Source organism: Anolis carolinensis, chromosome 3, assembly GCF_035594765.1.
Source record: "Anolis carolinensis isolate JA03-04 chromosome 3, rAnoCar3.1.pri, whole genome shotgun sequence".
Lineage (NCBI taxonomy): Eukaryota > Metazoa > Chordata > Lepidosauria > Squamata > Dactyloidae > Anolis > Anolis carolinensis.
The window spans coordinates 15,230,091-15,248,960 of NC_085843.1; the positions used below are offsets into that span (position 1 = coordinate 15,230,091).

Genomic DNA, 18,870 nt, shown 5'->3' on the forward strand with positions numbered 1-18,870 from the left:
GAAAGCTTTCTACTCTCACATAAGTAGTCCAAACAAAGAGTTTCTTTAGAAAGAGAAAAAAGTGATATATAAATACTGTAACTATCATAATCATCATCGTCATTGTCATCTTGTATGAACCATTTTGGCAATCACGTATGAACTTTTTACAAATTCACAAGCTTTGGGAAATCTTCAATATTCTGTTCTGGGTTTATGGATTTTACTTAAGACAGAAAGTTTTTTTGTTGGTCCTGTATGATAATCCATATATATCCATAGTTTTGCAATTATGGATATATATGGATCATCTTATAAGAGCAGCAAAAAAAAAAACCCTTTCTCAATTTCTTTACTGTTTCTTCACGTAATATGAATGGACATACAATATGGATATATTATTGGAAACATACCCTTGTTCAGACTTATTTTGTACTCTAAGGAAAGTGCTAATTTATTCTCAAATTCTTGTATTTTCTAGGTTTGCTCTCATGAACAGGAAAGTTTTGGATGTATTTGGCACTGAAGCATCTATGCATTTCAAGGATTTCATACCTAAACTCGACCCTAGGTACACAGTTGTACCCCCCGAGATCCCTGTTGTGCAGTCCTGGAAGTGATCCAAGAGTCTGTGATTACGTTGGAGGAGCTAATTAATCTAACAGTCAGATAGGCTGAGGAGGGCTTACCTTCCATGTCAGCACAGTTTCAGTGTGTTATGCTATTGTGCCAATCAGAACACACTAAAACGTTATAGAGAGGAAAGGTGTTAATTCCACTTCTCTCATAGTAGAAAAGTATTTCTGCACCACTGAGACTGGTTGTCACAGTCCGATAGAATTTTATATAAATATATATATAAATAAATAAATATATCTCAACGAAATAATATATCAAAAAGAAAATTTATGAAATCCCTGAATGTGCATAAAATAAAATTAAAAGGCTTACATTACATTCATTTTAATTCATTCCAATAGATAATTTTTTGAAAAATGATATTTTTGCATTTAGAAAATAAAGGGTACATGGAAAAACATACACATACAGATGCTTTATAGGTCTAAAGTTACCCTACATTTTATTCCCAAAGTCAATTATAGTGGAAAAGCTTTTCTCTGTTCTAGATGGATTTTTTTTAAAGAAAAAGAAATACTTTTATCACTGGAAACTGTTTAAAGAGGCAATATTTGTTGTCCTGTTTATGACTGCACTGTTTACGTTCAGGTTTGGCTTTGAAAACTGCCTTCTTAGAGCAACAGCTCTTCTCTTAAATCCAGTTGCACACCTTGGATCACGTTGAAAGGGAGAGAAAAAACTTAATTTTTTTTAGGTCTGGATAACATAGATCTTAAAGAACTTATAGATACTTATATGAATTCCAGAAAAAGGCAAGACCACCGCAAAATGGAATGTAGTATTTTTTGGATGTTGAAGTAAGTCTCACAAACAACTAGATGAATTTAAGAAATGTACACAAAAAAGACTTCAGAAAATGGGCATGTCTTCGAATATGGAATTAAATTGTCTAAGCCTGTTACAATGTCAGTAATCCAATGGCCTTCAAAAGGAATGAAAACCCCAATATGTAATAGGTGAATAAAAAGAATATGGATGCTGCTTACTTCTGAAAATGTTCTTTGTTGAAAGTGTAACGGATATGAAACAGCCATATATATAAACCAATAGGCAAAGTTATAGCACAGGTTGGCAATTGCTTTGGAGCCACTTCCCTCTTTTTCTGTCATGTACCGACCATACCTTGATGGTCTAATTCCATTTCAATAACCAGCTGAAGATGAACTGTGGCGAAGAACTCGGCAGCATCTGGAAGAGAAAAAGAAAACAGCATTATCACTTTGAGTCATCTACTGTGCCAAAAGTTGAAATATCTATAGGCAAAAATATCAGAAAGATGAGCTGTATAGTTCAGAGACTGATTCAATTGCTGTATGCTGGTTTCCCCAAACCATGTGCATGTGTAGATGTGCAATATCCTATATCACATTTGCATATATTTACATACAGTGGAATAATTTCATAAAAATGAAGTTAATATGATACCTGACTGACAAAAACAAACAATAATGTGGGAAAGAATTTGAATTCATTAGAACTTTTTTCAAGGCTGATAAGAGTAAAGTATGTCATTTGGAGGAAAGATCTGGATGCATGAAAATATAACTAGAGGTTCAGAGATATACATGCATATTGTGGTAAAGATATTGCTGGGTTTAAAAACTTTTAACCTTATGTCAGTGACTGTGGTGTTACTTTATATCCTGCCTAGGAACAGTTCTCCCATTCTTTTAAAAAATTGGCATCCAGCATGAATGACCAGCTCTGGAGAATTCGAAAGCTCACTCAAAATATTGTGTCATTTTAGCTGGTCCTTATTCCAGGTTCCATGCTGCTGTAATTATCTGAATTTTTAAAAAAGAATGGACCAAGCACCTCTGCCCATGTTGAATGTCTTCTCTAATGCTGTTGACATGTATCTCTAAAGAGAATGTTAATCATGTTATTTGTTTTTATTTCTTCGTGCACTAGGTTTGATCTGTTTGCCAAACCATTGTGAGCCCATCTCTGCCTTTGAGGGGGTTGGGTGGAAAAGAGTCTTCTATCTCACTCATTGTTCATTCGGCTTCTTTGAATAAACTGCCTGCTGTTGGTTGCTTGTTAAAGCAAACTGAGTGGTGGCTAGATGGCTAGATTGTCTCTGAGTACCTTGCAGATAGATTACGTGTGGCCAATGAATTATCTGGTCAGGATATCGGTGGCTCAGAGGCCCTTGCCTTAAGCCATAGAAAAAGCACTGATCTTAAACTCAGGGAAATTTGACCTTGGTCCTAGTAGAAAAGAAACCCTTTTAGGGTGGGAGAATGTATATCAGTGGTACCTGATAGAAGAGCTGGGGAAGCTCTTATAGAGATACAAAGCTACAATCAGCAGTGGCAATCATACTCAAGCTCCTTTGAGCCACAAGGCATTTTTCTTCCTCAGAACATCCTTGTGTATAGACCTTTCCTCTATGGTGAGGAGCCTGTATACTTAGGCTTCTGGTTGCCATCCCTTGGCTAGTGCATTTTCGTTGAATGGCAAACTGTCAGAAGCCTTCCCATTTCCCTCACAGCTACAAGTATCAATAATACGGCAGCAGGATTTAATTTTTTTTAAACTATTTCTTATAAAGGCAATCTCAAAGGAAGGCATAGAGTATAATGAGATGGAATGGAAGACGGATCAAGGAGAATTTCACCTGACTGGATCCATACCAGGCATGGGCAAACTTCAGCCCTCCAGATGTTTTGGTCTTCAACTCCCACAATTCCCAACAGCCGGTAAGCTAGCTGGGATTTCTGAGAGTTAAAGTCCAAAATACCTGGAGGGCCAGTTTGCCCATGCCTGAGCTATACTATAATGGAAATACCACGGCAGACAACATCTGTTCAAATCTCTTCAGTTCTTACAGGTGTTCAGACACTTGAGTACAGGGAGACACTTAAGAAAGAGGGCAATTCTTTGGAAGCATCTCTCTCTTTCTCTCTCTCTCTCTCTCTCTCAAACTCTCTCTCTCTCAAACTCTTGAGCCACTACTAAGGTCACTTACACTTGTGTAGGAGATTGCAAATGAAGTAACTGAAAGACTCGATGAGCATTCAGGCATAACACACACTTAAGAGGATTTTTTTTGTACAGAAAGGGGCAAAACCACTGAACCGGCCCTTCATCTTTGGTGGCTTGAATTCCTTCATTTCTCTTCTGTCTGGGAATTCTGATATTGGCTTACACCAGAAGATATTTCAGCTTGACTTGAATGAAATAATGTCAGAAGTTGAAAATTGTCACACCACATCCTCAGAAGACATGTCCATTAAAACCTGATCTCACTGCCACTGAAAGCTATTCTTAGGGATATGCCTAATTTCAGATGAGTAAAAAAAGTCTGACATCTCAGTCTTTTCCTGCAAACTGTGACTCTTCTCAATCCTTTGGCAGAGGCTTACCCTTTATACAGGACTACAGATTGCTTCTTTTAAAATAGCTGTTTCAGCTACACCAAAGGAGGCCTTCTACTTTAGGATATGCAGTATAATCCTATCCCCCATTTTTTTGGACAAAAACACCTACAAAAACAAATGATTCATACAATCACCACATTTATCTTAAAGGTCAGATTAAATATGCGGCCTAGAAAAGGATACACGTAAGAAGAAACAAAAGAGGAAGCACTACAGTATTACACTACTTCTCCCTGCACTTTAGCCTTGTTAGATACTCATTGTAATCATTATGTTCACATCTAGTATGCATCTAGTATGCATCCTTGCCCATTGGAATCAAAACTGCAAGTATGGGGAGAAAGTGTGAATCACACACACTCATTAATCCCTTTATTTGAACTCCTGAAATGTTATATTGAAACCAGTGGGACTTGCCTCTGCATTAAACATGCTCAGATTCTGGCGTAGTGCATTCTGAGTTTTTGATTATGCTGGAACAGTGAGTTATTCTCTATGGGAGCTGGAATGTCTTGAATACTGTATCTCAAGCAGACTGATGTTTCTGCCTGTCATCTTGTTCTCTTGCGTTTCATGTTCCTCAGTGATAACCAATTCTATGTACTATAAAAAATAAAAATAAAATGTATTTTACATAGCCTATGTTATTTTCATTGGAAAACTTTGAAATAAGTAGTATGCCTTTAAGCTGTTCATCCTCGATAATGGAAAGTTTTGCTTACCAGACACCTTGTAATCCTTGGATTCATTTAATAGAACAAAATTCTCCCGAGGAACCCATTTTCACAGACTTGAGACTTTCTGTCCTAAAGCTTGACACCGCCATTTCAGTTGCCTTGGAATCCCATTACAGAACTGATCAATGTGTTTAAGACTTAAAATATTGATTATAGTTTGTGTTTTTATGCTTGTTGGTTTAAGCATATCTTAGATTTCTGTATCTACCTGCCTGCCTAGCTACCTAGGAACAATCCTTTCTCAAGACAGAAATCCCAAAAGATTTTGCATCAAATTCTACAGATGTTAACAAGATCCAGCCTGAATAGGGCATCAAAATGGCATCTGGCAACCACACCTCTCTACAATATATGGATTTGCCCTGTCATTTGCACCACTGTGTTGGAAGACCTCTCTATCCAGTGAGCCCCTTTCCCTGTTGTGTTAGGGTTCAGTGCAACAGTACATTGGTATGTGCTCCAAACAAGAATGGTTGGGAATATTCCCCCCACCCCCAATTCAGCTTCAGGGTGCTAAAGGGATCCAATTGCAGTTGATCAGGCTAAATCATGCTTTTCTCCTTGTGTCTGTAGTAGAATGTTTCTTTACATCTTACCATAAGGAGATCATTAATGTGAAATCCTGATTTATGAGTTAATTATACTATTTTAAGTCCCCATTTTTCATTGTGCAAAGGTTGAAGAGCAGCAGAAACAAGCTTTTCTCACCCAGTCAAATGCAGGCTCTACATTCCATTTTTCAAAACTATGTTTGCAATCTTATACAATTTTATAAAGAATAGATATGCGATGTCCCTATACCAAGAGATTACAGCCTAAAATCAACAGAGGAAGCAGGAGAAGAATGTCTTTGATTGCAACTACCATTGGTCTTATTCAACATAACCAATTGAGAAGGATGATAACATTTCCAGTCAAGTAATTTCTGGGAAGGTACAAGTTGCTAATAGTACATGGATATGAAGATGGCCCAAAGGTTTCCTTGAAATTCAGTGGGAATTGCTCCTGAGTAAATACATTGAATGATGAATAGAACTGAAGGGTGGATGCTATAAAACAGCATGGGCTTTACTAAATTCTGGCATATTTTTTCTTATTGAGACAACCTCGCTATCCCAATGAATGCAAATTTGGAATAATTTCATGCTTGTATTTAAATATGAATAATTATAGTTTTCTTCCTGCTGAATAATCTTGGCGAGTATTCATTCTTTATTTGAGCATCCCAAAATATTTTGGAGAATTCTTCTGTACAGAAAAATGCAAAACACAGCAATCCATTCTGGGCTGTTAATGTAGGGACGGCCTTTCCTTGAAGAAGCACCGAGGCCTCTGGAATGAGACCGGCTTGGTTTCGTAGCTTTAGGCAACTCCAGGATGGTTCAGATCACATCATGAAAAGCCCTGGACATGTGCCATGGTACAAGTGGGGGCTGCAGCTGACATCGTACAACACTGACAGCTGGCTTGGTTTTTCAATATGCAAGACCAGGTTTGGTATTTAAGATACTTAATCACAAATGCAATAGAGCAAATATATAAATCAGTCAGCTGTAAGGCACATGGAATTCCTCCCCCCTTTTTTGTGAATGCTCAAGCCTTGAGAAATTTTGCAAAAATCCTTAGCTTGCACACATGCTGGGGGGCAAGGAATGAGTATCAGCAGAAAGGAAATTCTGAAGCTATCATTAACTTTCTACAGTTACAGGAGGCTCCCATGGACACATTTCTATCACTTTACTGCCGCAAATGATGGTTACCATCCTGTGGTCCTTCACTGGCAACATTACACTATGAATGATATCCTATATACTTACAATATAGTGTAAATATACACCAGCAATGTTACAGACTTCTCAGAGGCTGCTCCATGGAGTTGTGGAATTCCCTCCCATGGGAGTTTCGGTTGGTTCTCCCTTTTGCCAATAGCCAAACACCTTTGTTTTCAAGCAGATTTTTAGTTTATATTTATGTAGCAAAGAGAGCTTTTAAATGAGTAAGATTTTTAATTCCTTTTATCTGCTTATATCATTTTGCTGCTCCGGTGGTGCAGTGTGTTAAAGCGCTGAGTTGCTGAACCTGCAGACCAAAAGGTCCCAGGTTCGAATCCGGGGAGCGGAGTAGCGCCCGCTGTTAGTTCCAGCTTCTGCCAACCTAGCAGTTCGAAAACATGCAAATGTGAGTAGAACAATAGGTACTGCTCCGGTGGGAAGATAACAGCAGTCATGCCGGCCACATGACCTGGAGGTGTCTATGGAGGTGTCTTCGGCTTAGAAATGGAGTTGAGCACCAACCCCCAGAGTTGGACACGACTGGACTTAACGTCAGGGGAAACCTATACCTTTACTCATCATTTTACTATGTTTTAATGGCACTTTATATTGTTTTAACCATGTGCTAAACGAATAATTAGTCCTTTTTGACATTCTGTATGAATCAATTTTTAATTTTTAACTGTACTGTCCTTTTTATATGTATGGATTCTGTTTATATGCCTTGGATCCTGTAAAAGGAGAAAGGTGGGAAATAAACTGAAAAAAAAACATATACTGGATTCCACTAGTGCGCAACCAACAGTGCACTGAATAAATATGACCTCCATTGTTAGGCTTATGGTTTTGTCTTTGTAGTTATGATATCCAGAGGCAGCACAGCGCAGAATAGGGAATCCCACATCCTGAAGCCAAGATATATAAAGTCAAGGTTAGTCATTTTGGCATCAAGAACATGAAATCCCACAAGTGCTTTGTTCCCCTCCAATACAGGCAGTCTCCGAGTTACAAACATCCAACTTACATACAACTACTAGTTACAAATGGGGGTGAGACAACAGCAAGTGAAAAGAAAACATAGGATCATAGAGTTGGAAGAGACCTCATGGGCGATCCAGTCCAACCCCCTGCCAAGAATCAGGAAAATCGCATTCAAAGCACCCCCGACAGATGGCCATCCAGCCTCTGTTTAAAAGCCTCCAAAGAAGGAGCCTCCACCACACTCCGGGGGGAGAGAGTTCCACTGTCGAACAGCTCTCACAGTGAGGAAGTTCTTCCTGATGTTCAGGTGGAATCTCCTTTCCTGTAATTTGAAGCCATTGTTCTGCGTCCTAGTCTCCAAGGCAGCTTCTACCCTTCGGAATGGAAATTCACTCCTGCAAGAGTTATCATGGGGAAAAAGGTGTTTCTACTGAAGCTTTATCGTCAATTCTGTTTTCACAGCAACCCAAACCTTTTTAAAATCCAATTGTCACAGGCACAGAAAGTGATGTGAAATGTGGAACAGAGAACAAAACAAATGCTACAGGGGTATTAACCTTTCCCTATGCTATACAAAAATTTTAAAAACCCCAAACAAATTGGCTGGCGCTACACTTGAAAATGTATCTGACGTACAAATTCAACATAAGAACAAACCTATAGAATTTATCTTATTTATAACTGGACTGTGGAATGAATAAATTTAATTTCATTAATTTTCAAGATTCTCAAAACTGGTTGCCCAAAGCAGGTTCTGCCTTTTCCTCGAGGCAGGAGTGAGTACTTATGCTAGCCCTGCAAAACCTTTGGCCCTCCAGGTGTTTGGGACAACAACTCCCAGAAGCTCTAACTAGCTTGTCCAGTGGTCAAGAATTCTGGGACCTGAAGGCCAAAACATCTGGAGGGCCACAAGTTGTGCAGACCTGTCCTATGCATACATCGGCCTTTCTAGCGTCTCATCACTTAGGGCACATCTTCACTGGCCACTTAATCCAGGGACAGTCCGGAGCATTGTTGACCATGACAATGGCCACACACACTGGGCCAAATTCCACAATGCCATTTTGTTTTCCAGGTGGTCTAGCTAGGTCGAGACTGCGCTCACCCCACTGGCATGCCCCCTTATCCTCTGTGTCGCTGCCATCACTCCTGGACAACCAAGGCATGCCTGGTCATTGCGGTCACATCTGCTGAGATCATAACAGAGTGCCTGTGTAATCAGAAGGAAGGTAGAGCAAATCTCTCCTTGTTGATTGTGCAGGCTCCCTGTTACGACTTCAGCAGACATGACTGCAACAGCCAACCTCTTGCAGGAAGCTTCGTGGCCAGCAAGTAGTGGAGAAAACACAATGGCAACACATTCCTTCCCTTCATTGATCAGCACAGGAGAAGGATAATGGTGGTAGTATGCATATGGACAATATAGTGGGCTGAAATGAACCCAATCCAGCTATCCAAATGGCCACAAATGTGGAGGACACTACATAGTTTTCTGCAAACTCCTAAGGATCCCCCAGTTTTGTTCTCTACAGAGAAAAGGTGGGTTACGGATTGAAAACTCCAGATTCTTCCCAGAAATTGCACTGCATTATGAAGATTGCTAGCTCCAGCTTGAGGGAGAATATGTTGTTTTTTTAAAAAAATTATGTGAACACAGCCTTAGATTTGAACCGTGAGGAACCACAATCTTGAAGTCTGCAGTAACAATTCACTGCAACTCTACAATAACAATTCTTTGGGCTTCAACCATCTTTTTGAGCTTGCTCAACTTACTGAGGATGCCTTATTCTGGATGTTGGATGTCTGTTTTACAGTTGCATCTATGAGAAGTGAGCAGCATCTGTTTTGCAGTTAGCTGCAACTAGCTGTATGCAAGGCTCTGCAGATTGAGATATTCAGCTGGCAGTAGGGTTCCCAGCTCAGACCCACTCCTGAGACCTAAGAATGACTTCAGGGGATGTCTAGTGATCCCATTAAGTGTTATGATTTTAGCAGCAATGCCAGTTGTTCACTGTTTGTCTTTAAGAGATACATGCAGATAAGACAATATTAATTGTATTTGCAAACCACAATTGATTTAATTAACCATTTGGCAAGCCACATAGCCAGCTAGAAGTCTCTCTGCCAGAAATGAGGTTGTATGCAACCCTCTCGGCAGGAGTGGACCCATGAAAGCCCTATGCCTGGAAGTAACCCATCAAAATTAGGAACCTTAGATGGCACCCTGAGACTTGGCAACCCCAGTCAGAAGGGGACACAAAGTTTTGGACACTATTTAAAGTCAGACAACCCCAAAAGGAAAAAGAAAGGAGAAGAGTTGGAGGAACTAGACTTTCCCAAATGTTCCATACATAGTGGTCCTCGGTTTGATTACATGGCAATAGTACTTTCAGTCCTTCTAAGTCATTACAAGTGTCTGTGTGTGCTGCACTCCAGTATGCTACTGGTTTGGCAGTACTGGTAATGTTTTTCCTTCTCCAAGAGGTTTAGAATGGGCAGCAGTAGCAGCAGCCAGTATATGTATTCGTATCCCTCGTAAATCTTTTGGCAGGTGGATTTTTATTGTCTCTTCCCGAGAAAATGCCAGTAGATTCCCAGACGCAATTTCATATGGTGTTGCTTAAAGCACTGCCCCCAAGACGGTAATGGTGATACACAGACTGGTGTATCTTGGCAGCGCCTTGGACACTAGATCCCGGCTGGGATTTTATACGATGCCTCTATTAAATTCCTCCCAGATATTAGCCCAGCCGCAAGAATGCTCTGCCTGCAATATTTGAAAAATCGTCTTTTGGAACTGAAGAGTTTTTTTTTTTCTCCTGAGCATTATTGAGCACTTTTTGTCCTTCTAAGCACGTATATTGGATCCTGGCCCAGAAACCTGGGCCAATGAGTTATTCATAATGTTATTTATTACATTTATAGTGTGCTTTTCACCAGGCAGTTAGCTAGACAAGGTGATTTTGATTTGTTTGGGGGCTGGTTGCCAATGAGCAGAGGTCAAGACTATGGAGTTGTGCTACAGTCACAGCATTTTCTCTAAAATGTACACATAAAAAATAGATTTGGGAACTGTGTCAGGATGGAAATGGGATTACCATTGAGTGCTCAATAATATTGCATTGTGTGGATGAAAAACCCTTTCTGATAAATTTCTTCCATTTTCTGACAATTTAATCAGAATACAGTGGGGCCTTGATATCTGCTAGGGTTTCATTCCAGAACCCTGTGTGGATGCCAAAATGAATGGATGATCAAATCTCATTATATACACTGGTGTAGAGAATAGCAAAATCGAATGTAGATTTTTTTTAATTTTTTTTTTATTTTTGGAATTTGCCTTTGAATATTTTTAAAACGAGAATTGTTGACTCCATGGATAAAGAATCTGCAGATATTGAAAGAAAAACTATAGTTATCTTTTAGAGACTTAAAAATCAGAAGGAGTCTAGTTGCTGGCACACACTCACCTCTTACTCAACTTCCTCTAGTAATGGCAGCATAGACTTTACTATATATTTGTGATGATGTGAGCTTGAGATTGCTTTCCCCCTTCTAGGTTTCTGTTACAGTAACTTGTGAAACAGATTGGCACCCACTGAGTTTTGAGTCTGCTGGGTGAATTCTTCAATCAACTGCACCAATTTGTCAGCGGTCGTCTTGAATAATCCTCTATTGTCCCATTTTGCCAGACGCTTTTAAAAGTGTCTCAGTTTCTATCTCCTCCTCCCACTTTCCTCCTTTGTCCTTCAGTTGCTGCAAATTGAGTTCAAAGAGCAAAAGTTGTTTGCATTAAATTAACTCAACAGGAGAGAAGAGAGATGGAAAAGAAACTTGTATTTCCTAGAATGGTGTGGTTTGAGCATCAGGCTATGACTCTGGAGAACAGAGCTTGAATCCTCTTTCAGGGGGCAGAATTAATGCTGTGTGACTCCCCTTTAACTGCCTTAGCTCAATACTATGGAATCATGGGAACTGTAGTTTTGCAAGGTCTTGAACCTTCTCTGTCAGAGAGTGCTGATTTTTAATAGTGTCAGAAATGACTTGAGGACATACTGAAAGTTGCTTCTGGTGTGAGAGAATTGGCTGTCTACAGAGACATTGCCCAGGGGATGCCTGTATGTGTTAGTTGAGAGGCTTCTCTCATTTCCCTGCAAGCCTGGGCTGGCAGACAGAAGCCTCACCTCATCTTGTGGATTTGAATCGGCAAGCTTCAGTTCAGCAACCCAACCTTCAGGTCAGCAGTTCAGCTGGCACAAGGGTTTAATCCATGTTGCTACCGCATTACTTCTACAGTGCAGATGCACCCTTACCCGTGGAAACCCACTGAGTGACCTTTGGCAAGTCACAACTCTCAGCCTCAGATGGAAGCAAAGGCAAACATCCCACAAATCTTGCCAAGAAAACTCCATCCTATGTTCACGATAGGCCTTAAATGACTGGAAGGCACGCAATGTTACACACATTTCTAAAAATCTATCATCACCCAGTTGAGCTTTAGCAGTCTGAAAAGGAGAAGAACTAATCTGAAACTTGCTGACTCCATCAAGCGTTCCATCAAGTGATTTAAAATGAGTGTGTCTGTTTCAATGTTGAAGGGTATATTGCTTGATACACTCAGTTGTGGAAATGTTTGGATGATTCACTCGGCCACAATAAAGCCTGCAGGAAACTCGAAACAAGTCAGAGTGTTGTTTGTGTATGTACAGAAAAAATTAAATGGGTAGGGGGTCAACGGGCTGAAAGGTTTCCACTGTGTTTATCCCCGTTTTGCTACATTCTGGCTGCTGTGGCTCAGCCTCCCCGGGCCCATTTATGGCTGCCACAGAGCAGCTGGGGAAGTGGGATTCTCCATGCCAGCTGACTTCTGGCAATTTCACTGTGATTTAGAGGGTTTAACTCTTGGCAGAGTTCCTCGGAGCAACACTTCATTTCTTTGTCTCTACAGGAAGTTTTCAATCCACCCATCCCGCTTCCCTCCTCGCCTTTCTCCCCTCCCCGCCACCTCTTTGTGGCCAGGCAGGAAAATGAGTCACAGCATTTTCCTCACAGGGCCCCAGTGAGATCGTACGAGGGAAATTTCACTTGAGGAATCTTGGCCGGGCAAGCAGACCTTCCGTCAGCAAGAACAGACAGCCTGGGAAGCCAAAAGTGGGGGAAAGGGAAACTTTGCAGCAAGCGGGTGACTCGAAAATGAACAATAACAGGACAAATGGAGATCCCAGGAACAATTGCTCTTCAGGCAATGCTAGGTTTGGCTCCTTAAAAAGATGATATTATCTTGGGGGTCCTAGATGATGTTTTGCTCAAAGTATGCACAATACGTTGTTTTTGTTTCAAGACGAAAGTCAGTTTGTCTGCATGACTTTTTCTTCCATTGCTCTAAGGCACTGTTAGGGAGGCAGGGAAACTAAGAGGCAAAGCTTAGCTCAGCCAGAATGGTAAACAGCCGTCTGGCTGAGGCTGTGGATGAAATGGTTGCATTGGCAGAGATGTTGGGCTGGGAAAATTTCTCCTCCTCCTCCTCTCTCAGGCCCCTTCTACACTGCCATATAATCCAGATTATAAAAAATCCAGTTCTAAATAGACCCACTCACCGATTATGCCTTCTCAGTATTATATTAGCACTTTATTGACTATGTTAGCTGTGAAACTACCTCTCCCCGACTCTGAAATATTCTGCACTTTGGCCCAGATCCATGTATTCATCTCCTGTTTTTTAACATTTTATTTTGTATGTTGACCTTTTATGACTGTTTTATTGATGCTGATGTGTTATTGTTGAGTAATTTGTTTTATTGTCTTGCTGTTGTTATTATACTGCTGTGTTTGGGCATGGCCCCATGTAAGCCGCCCCGAGTCCCTTTGGGGAGATGGGGCGGGGTATAAGAATAAAGTAGTTATTATTATTTTATTATTATTTTATTATGACACAGCAAACAAGATAGATATGCTGGATTTCATATCACAAAATCACAAGTCGAACACTTCCCAAGTGTCTAGGACTGTGTGATGTATTTTCGGATGATGCGCGCAGATCCCAGCAGGGTGGCCTTTTGCAGCTGGCAGATCGTAATTTTGTCAATGTCTATTGTTTCCAAATGCTGGCTGAGATCTTTTGGCACGGCACCCAATGTGCCCATCACCACTGGGACCACCTGCACTGGTTTCTGCCAGAGTCTTTGAAGTTCAATCTTGAGGTCCTGATAGCGGCTGTAGTTATTATTATTATTATTATTATTATTATTATTATTATTATTATTATTATTATTATTATTTGGGACTGTGGCCCTTCATTCTCTGCATCCCTCCAAAATAAGTGTATTCCTCCTCAGAAGCAAACCGAGGGTACAAGCTGAAATGTATTTGAAAAGACAAAGTTGTTTTTTAAAAACAAACAAACAAACAACAACAACAACAACTTGTCATTATACTAAATGTCCTTTGACCAGTTGCTGGCCACTTGGAGTGCCTTTGGTGTTGCTGTGAGAAGGTCCTCCATTGTGCATGTGGCAGGGCCCAGACTGCATTGTAATAGAGGGTATTTGGTTTGCCCTTCTCCACACTCGCATGTTGTGGATTCCACTTTGTAGCCCCATTTCTTAAGGTAGGCTCTGCATCTGTTCCATGCCTTCCAAGTTGCCTAGTCATCTGTGTGCCCAGGAAGGAGTCTCTCATTTGGCGTCAGCCACTGATTGAAGTTTCAGGTTTTAGCCTGCCACTTTTGGACTCTTGCTTGCTGAGGTGTTCCTGCGAGTATCTCTGTAGATCTTAGAAAACTATTTCGTGATTTAAGGCATTGGCATGCTGGCTGATACCCAAACAGCGGGTGGGCCGGAGATGTAAGGTGTGTCACAATGAAATTGAAGGAGTTTTGTATGAAGCAACAGAAACAAGCCCCTTTTCAGCAGAAATGCCCCCCCTCTAGTGAATACATACACAACTTGCCTTTGTAGCAGATAAGACAAGGAATATTTACAATATGGCAGAAGACTGTTACAGTAGAGTCTCACTTATCCAACATAAACGGACCAGCAGAATGTTGGATAAATGAATATGTTGGATAATAAGGAGAGATTAAGGAGAAGCCTATTAAACATCAAATTATGTTATGCTTTTACAAATTAAGCACCAAAACATCATGTTATACAACAAATTTGACAGAAAAAGTAGTTCAATATGCAGTAATTACTGTATTTACAAATTTAGCACCAAAATATCATGATGTATTGAAAACATTGATGACAAAAATGCGTTGAATAATCCAGAATGTTGGATAAGCGAATGTTGGATAAGTGAGACTCTACAGTATTCTTATCAAGTTCTTCCTCCAAACACTCCCAAGTAGCTGAAACCTTCTTACTTGCCAAAGTCTCTCACTGGTTTGGTTCTCCAATTCTTCTGTATCTTTGCAACTTTCTCTCCAACAGCAACTCTTCATCAACACAACTCCTTCAACACCAACCCTCAACAAAAGATATGCTTTGTGCTACTTTAGTACCTTTTACAGCTGCTTCACCCTGGCTGCAAATTTCACAGGTGGTTTGATTCTTAATGGTTACGGTATGGTTGGGCTCAATCCTTAAACTTACTGTTACTTAGGGGCCTGTGGTGGCTGAGCTGCTGAACTTGCAGACCAAAAGGTCCCAGGTTCAAATCCCGGGAGCAGAATGAGCGCCCGCTGTTAGCCCCAGCTCCTGCCAACCTAGCAGTACGAAAACATGCAAATGTGAGTAGATCAATAGGTACCACTTCAGCAGGAAGGTAACGGCGCTCAATGCAGTCATGCCGGCCACATGACCTGGAGATGTCTATGGACAATGCCAGCTCTTATTCTTAGAAATGGAGATGAGCACCAACCCCCAGAGTTGGTCATGACTGGACTTAACGTCAGGGGAAACCTTTACCTTTTACCTTTTTACTGTTACTTAAGAAATGACATACTGAATAATTCATACAAGGTGCACCCCATTTTGGGTGCCCTCTAAAATGGGGGGAAAGTGCACCTTAGAATCAGTGAAATACTTTTTTTTTTACTTTTAAAGAGAAATTTGGTTTTGCAATTTTGTAAAAGGGACATCATTTTACTATGCCTCTGCGTTTAATGGAGTGTTAGTGTCCATAGATTTTAGTATCCACGGGGGCTCTGAAACCAAATCCCGGTGTATCCCAAGTGCCCACTGTGGGAATGTATGCTGATTATTAATTTGACAGTTCTTTGCCATTAGGTCCACAATCTAGAAAAGCACAGAAAAGAAAAAGGCAGTAGAGAAAGGGGTTAAATTCAGGAGATGCAGTTGGAACGTGGGATGGGCTTCCCAGAAATTGTGCGACCAAGGCCTGATGGAGCTGTGCCCGGCTGCTCTTCTCTCCCTCAGGCCCCTTTTACACTGCCATATAAAATCCAGCTTATCTGCTTTGAACTTGATTATATGTCCGTGTAGACTCATTTAATCCACTTTAAAGCAAATAAACAGAGGGAGACCTTTCACCAACTGCTGGGACAGGGCACCAGAATTTACCATGGATCTTCCCCAGAGGACCTAAACATTTCTGGCAAGGCATCTTCTCCAAGAATTCGTTAGGTTATCCAAGGCATTTCTATGATAACTATGAGTGAACGTAAACCATAGAATCATCTGGAAGACTTTGAAAATCCCTAAAGAGGTATCCGTCCCATGGATATGTGGGATATAAATACATGCATATACATTTTCCAACACTCTCTTACCTTGAGACTTAAATCCCAGAAACAAGTGCCCAAATCTTAAGGTCTGTCAACCTTAGGCTGTCGATCCCTCACAATGTGGATGCACAATTCTGAAGGTTCAAGAGTGATTTAATTCATTAAAAAATGACAGTGTCCAAGGGTGCATCTACACTGTAGAATTTTCAGTTTTGAGAGCACTTTATCTACCATGGCTCATTGCTATAGAATCCTGGGCAAAAAAAGCTTAAGATCTTGTAAAACTGCAACTCCTATTATTCCAAAGCATTGAGCCATGGCTGTTAAAGTGATATTGAACTGCATTCATTTGCCAACGTAGATGCACCATACATGTATTCCAGCTTGGGCATAGGTTAAAGAAGTATAAATGAGGTTAAGTGGCACAAAAAGGTAATATCAGACTTCAAACAGAATACATGTCTCTTCTCTCCCTGCTCTGTGGATTGATCTGCTGCATGATTTCTCTGCATGACCCACATGATGGCGATGTGCCTCCATAGTTGCTTTATTTCATTTTAGCAGCTGAAAAATGGTTTCTTTTCCAACTAAGAAATACTGCATGAAAGAAACAGAAATGGGTTCCCTGACCTCAGCGGAGAGGAGTCCCATAGTCTGCTGGAAGGTGAGAGGAACTGAAGAGAAACATCAGAAGCAGAGGTCACGAATGAACCAGATACTTGGCAAAAAGATTTATCAGAGAGGTTGTATGTGTGTGCGCTTATGTGTCTGCATGTCATGCTATGCTTCTGAATTTCTGTCAAACATTTCAGCTGTAGTTTTCAACATAATTTGTCCAGGGAGACATTTTCTGCAATGCCAAGGTGGGAAGCATGTGGTTCCCTAGGCTTTGGTAGACTACAAGTCCCAGCAGACCTTATCAGTCTAGCCAGTGGTGAAGAAGGTGGGTGTTGGAGTTCAACATCAGTAGGACAACAAAATATCCACTGCTTATTTAATTACAGAATTTGCAAAGTTTCTCAAGTAATTTGTTCCGTTACTCATTACAGTATTTAAAAAGTAACCCATCCTTGTTGCTCAACAACAATGAAAGAAGTTAACATCTCATATTTGCCATTCCACAGCTTGAAATTTCCTATTACTTTTTGGAATAAAAATGAACTCTTGGAATTGGTAGGGTAATAGGTTCTAATCTGAAAACTTATGATTAAAATCTCTCTTACAAATGCCCTTAAAATCATTTTGGAAAATGTGTTGTCGAAGGCTTTCATGGCCAGAATCACTGGGTTGCGGTGAGTTTTCCAGGCTGTATGGCCATGTTTCAGAAGCATTCTTTCCTGACGTTTCACCCACACCTCTGGCAGGCCTCCTCAGAGGTTATGAGGTCTGTTAGAAACTAGGCAAGTGGGGATTATATATCAGTGGAAGGCCCAGGGTGGGAGAAAGGACTCTTGTCTGCTTGAGGCAAGTGTGAATGTTGCAATTGGCCACCTTGATTAGCATTGAATGGCCTTGCAGATTCAAAGCCTGTCTGTTCCTGACTGGGGGAATCCTTTGTTGGCAAGTGTGACCTGGCCCTTGATTGTTTTCTGTCAGGAATTCCCCTGTTTTCTGAGTGTTGTACTTTATGTAGGTCCCTTCCACACAGTTGAATAAAATCCCACATTATCTGCTTTGAACTGGGATATATGGCAGTCTGGATTCAGATAACCCAATTCAAAGCAGAGATTGTGAGACTTTCTGCCTTGATATTCTGGGTTATATAGCTGTGTGGAAGGGCCCTTACTGTTCTGATTTTAGAGTTTTTTTTAAATACTGGTTGCCAGATTTTGTTCATTTTCATGGTTTCCTCCTTTCTATTGAAATTGTCCACATGCTTGTGGAATTCAACAGCTTCTCTGTATAGTCTGACATGATAGTTATTAGAGTGGTCCAGCATTTGTGTGTTCTCAAATAATACGCTGTGACTAGGTTGGTTCATCAAGTGCCTTGCTATGTCTGACTTCTCTGGTTGAATAAGTCTGCAGTGCCGTTCATGTTCCTTGATTCGTGTCTGGGCAATGCTGTGTTTGGTGGTCCCTATGTAGACTTGTCCACAGCTTCATGGTGTGCGGTAGACTCCTGCAGAGGTGAGAGGATCACTCTTGTCCTTTGCTGAACCACCAATTGCAACATTCACACTTGCCTCAAGCAGACAAGAGTTTTGTCTCCCAACCTGGACATTCCACAGATATATAAACCCCACTTGTCTAATTTCCAACAGACTTTACAATCTTTGAGGATGCCTGCCTCAGATATGGGTGAAACATCAGGAAAGAATGCTTCTGAAACATAGCCATACAGCCTGGAAAATTCACAACAACCAGTTTTGGAAAATACAGTAGAGTCTCACTTATCCAACACTCGCTTATCCAATGTTCTGGATTATCCAACACATTTTTGTAGTCAATGTTTTCAATACATCGTGATATTTTGGTGCTAAATTGGTAAATACAGTAATTACTACATAGCATTACTGTGTATTGAACTACTTTTTCTATCAAATTTGTTGTATAACATAATGTTTTGGTGCTTAATTTGTAAAATCATAACCTAATTTGATGTTTAATAGGCTTTTCCTTAATCTCTCCTTATTATCCAACATATTTGCTTATCCAACGTTCTGCTGGCCCATTTACGTTGGATAAGCGAGG

The 18,870-nt window shown here is 40.5% G+C and overlaps 2 protein-coding genes across 2 annotated transcripts in view; one reads left to right on the forward strand and one right to left on the reverse strand.

Moving 5' to 3' along the window:
- Positions 1–4,634, forward strand: part of tmem135 (transmembrane protein 135) — a 184,337-nt gene extending 179,703 nt beyond the window's left edge. Inside the window, exon 15 of the mRNA XM_003219353.3 lies at positions 461–4,634. Coding sequence (XP_003219401.1) covers positions 461–599 — 139 coding nt within the window. The 3' untranslated portion in view covers positions 600–4,634. The remainder of the gene's footprint in view (positions 1–460) is intronic.
- Positions 1–18,870, reverse strand: part of grm5 (glutamate metabotropic receptor 5) — a 1,174,932-nt gene that overhangs the window by 475,690 nt on the left and 680,372 nt on the right. The window lies entirely within an intron of this gene.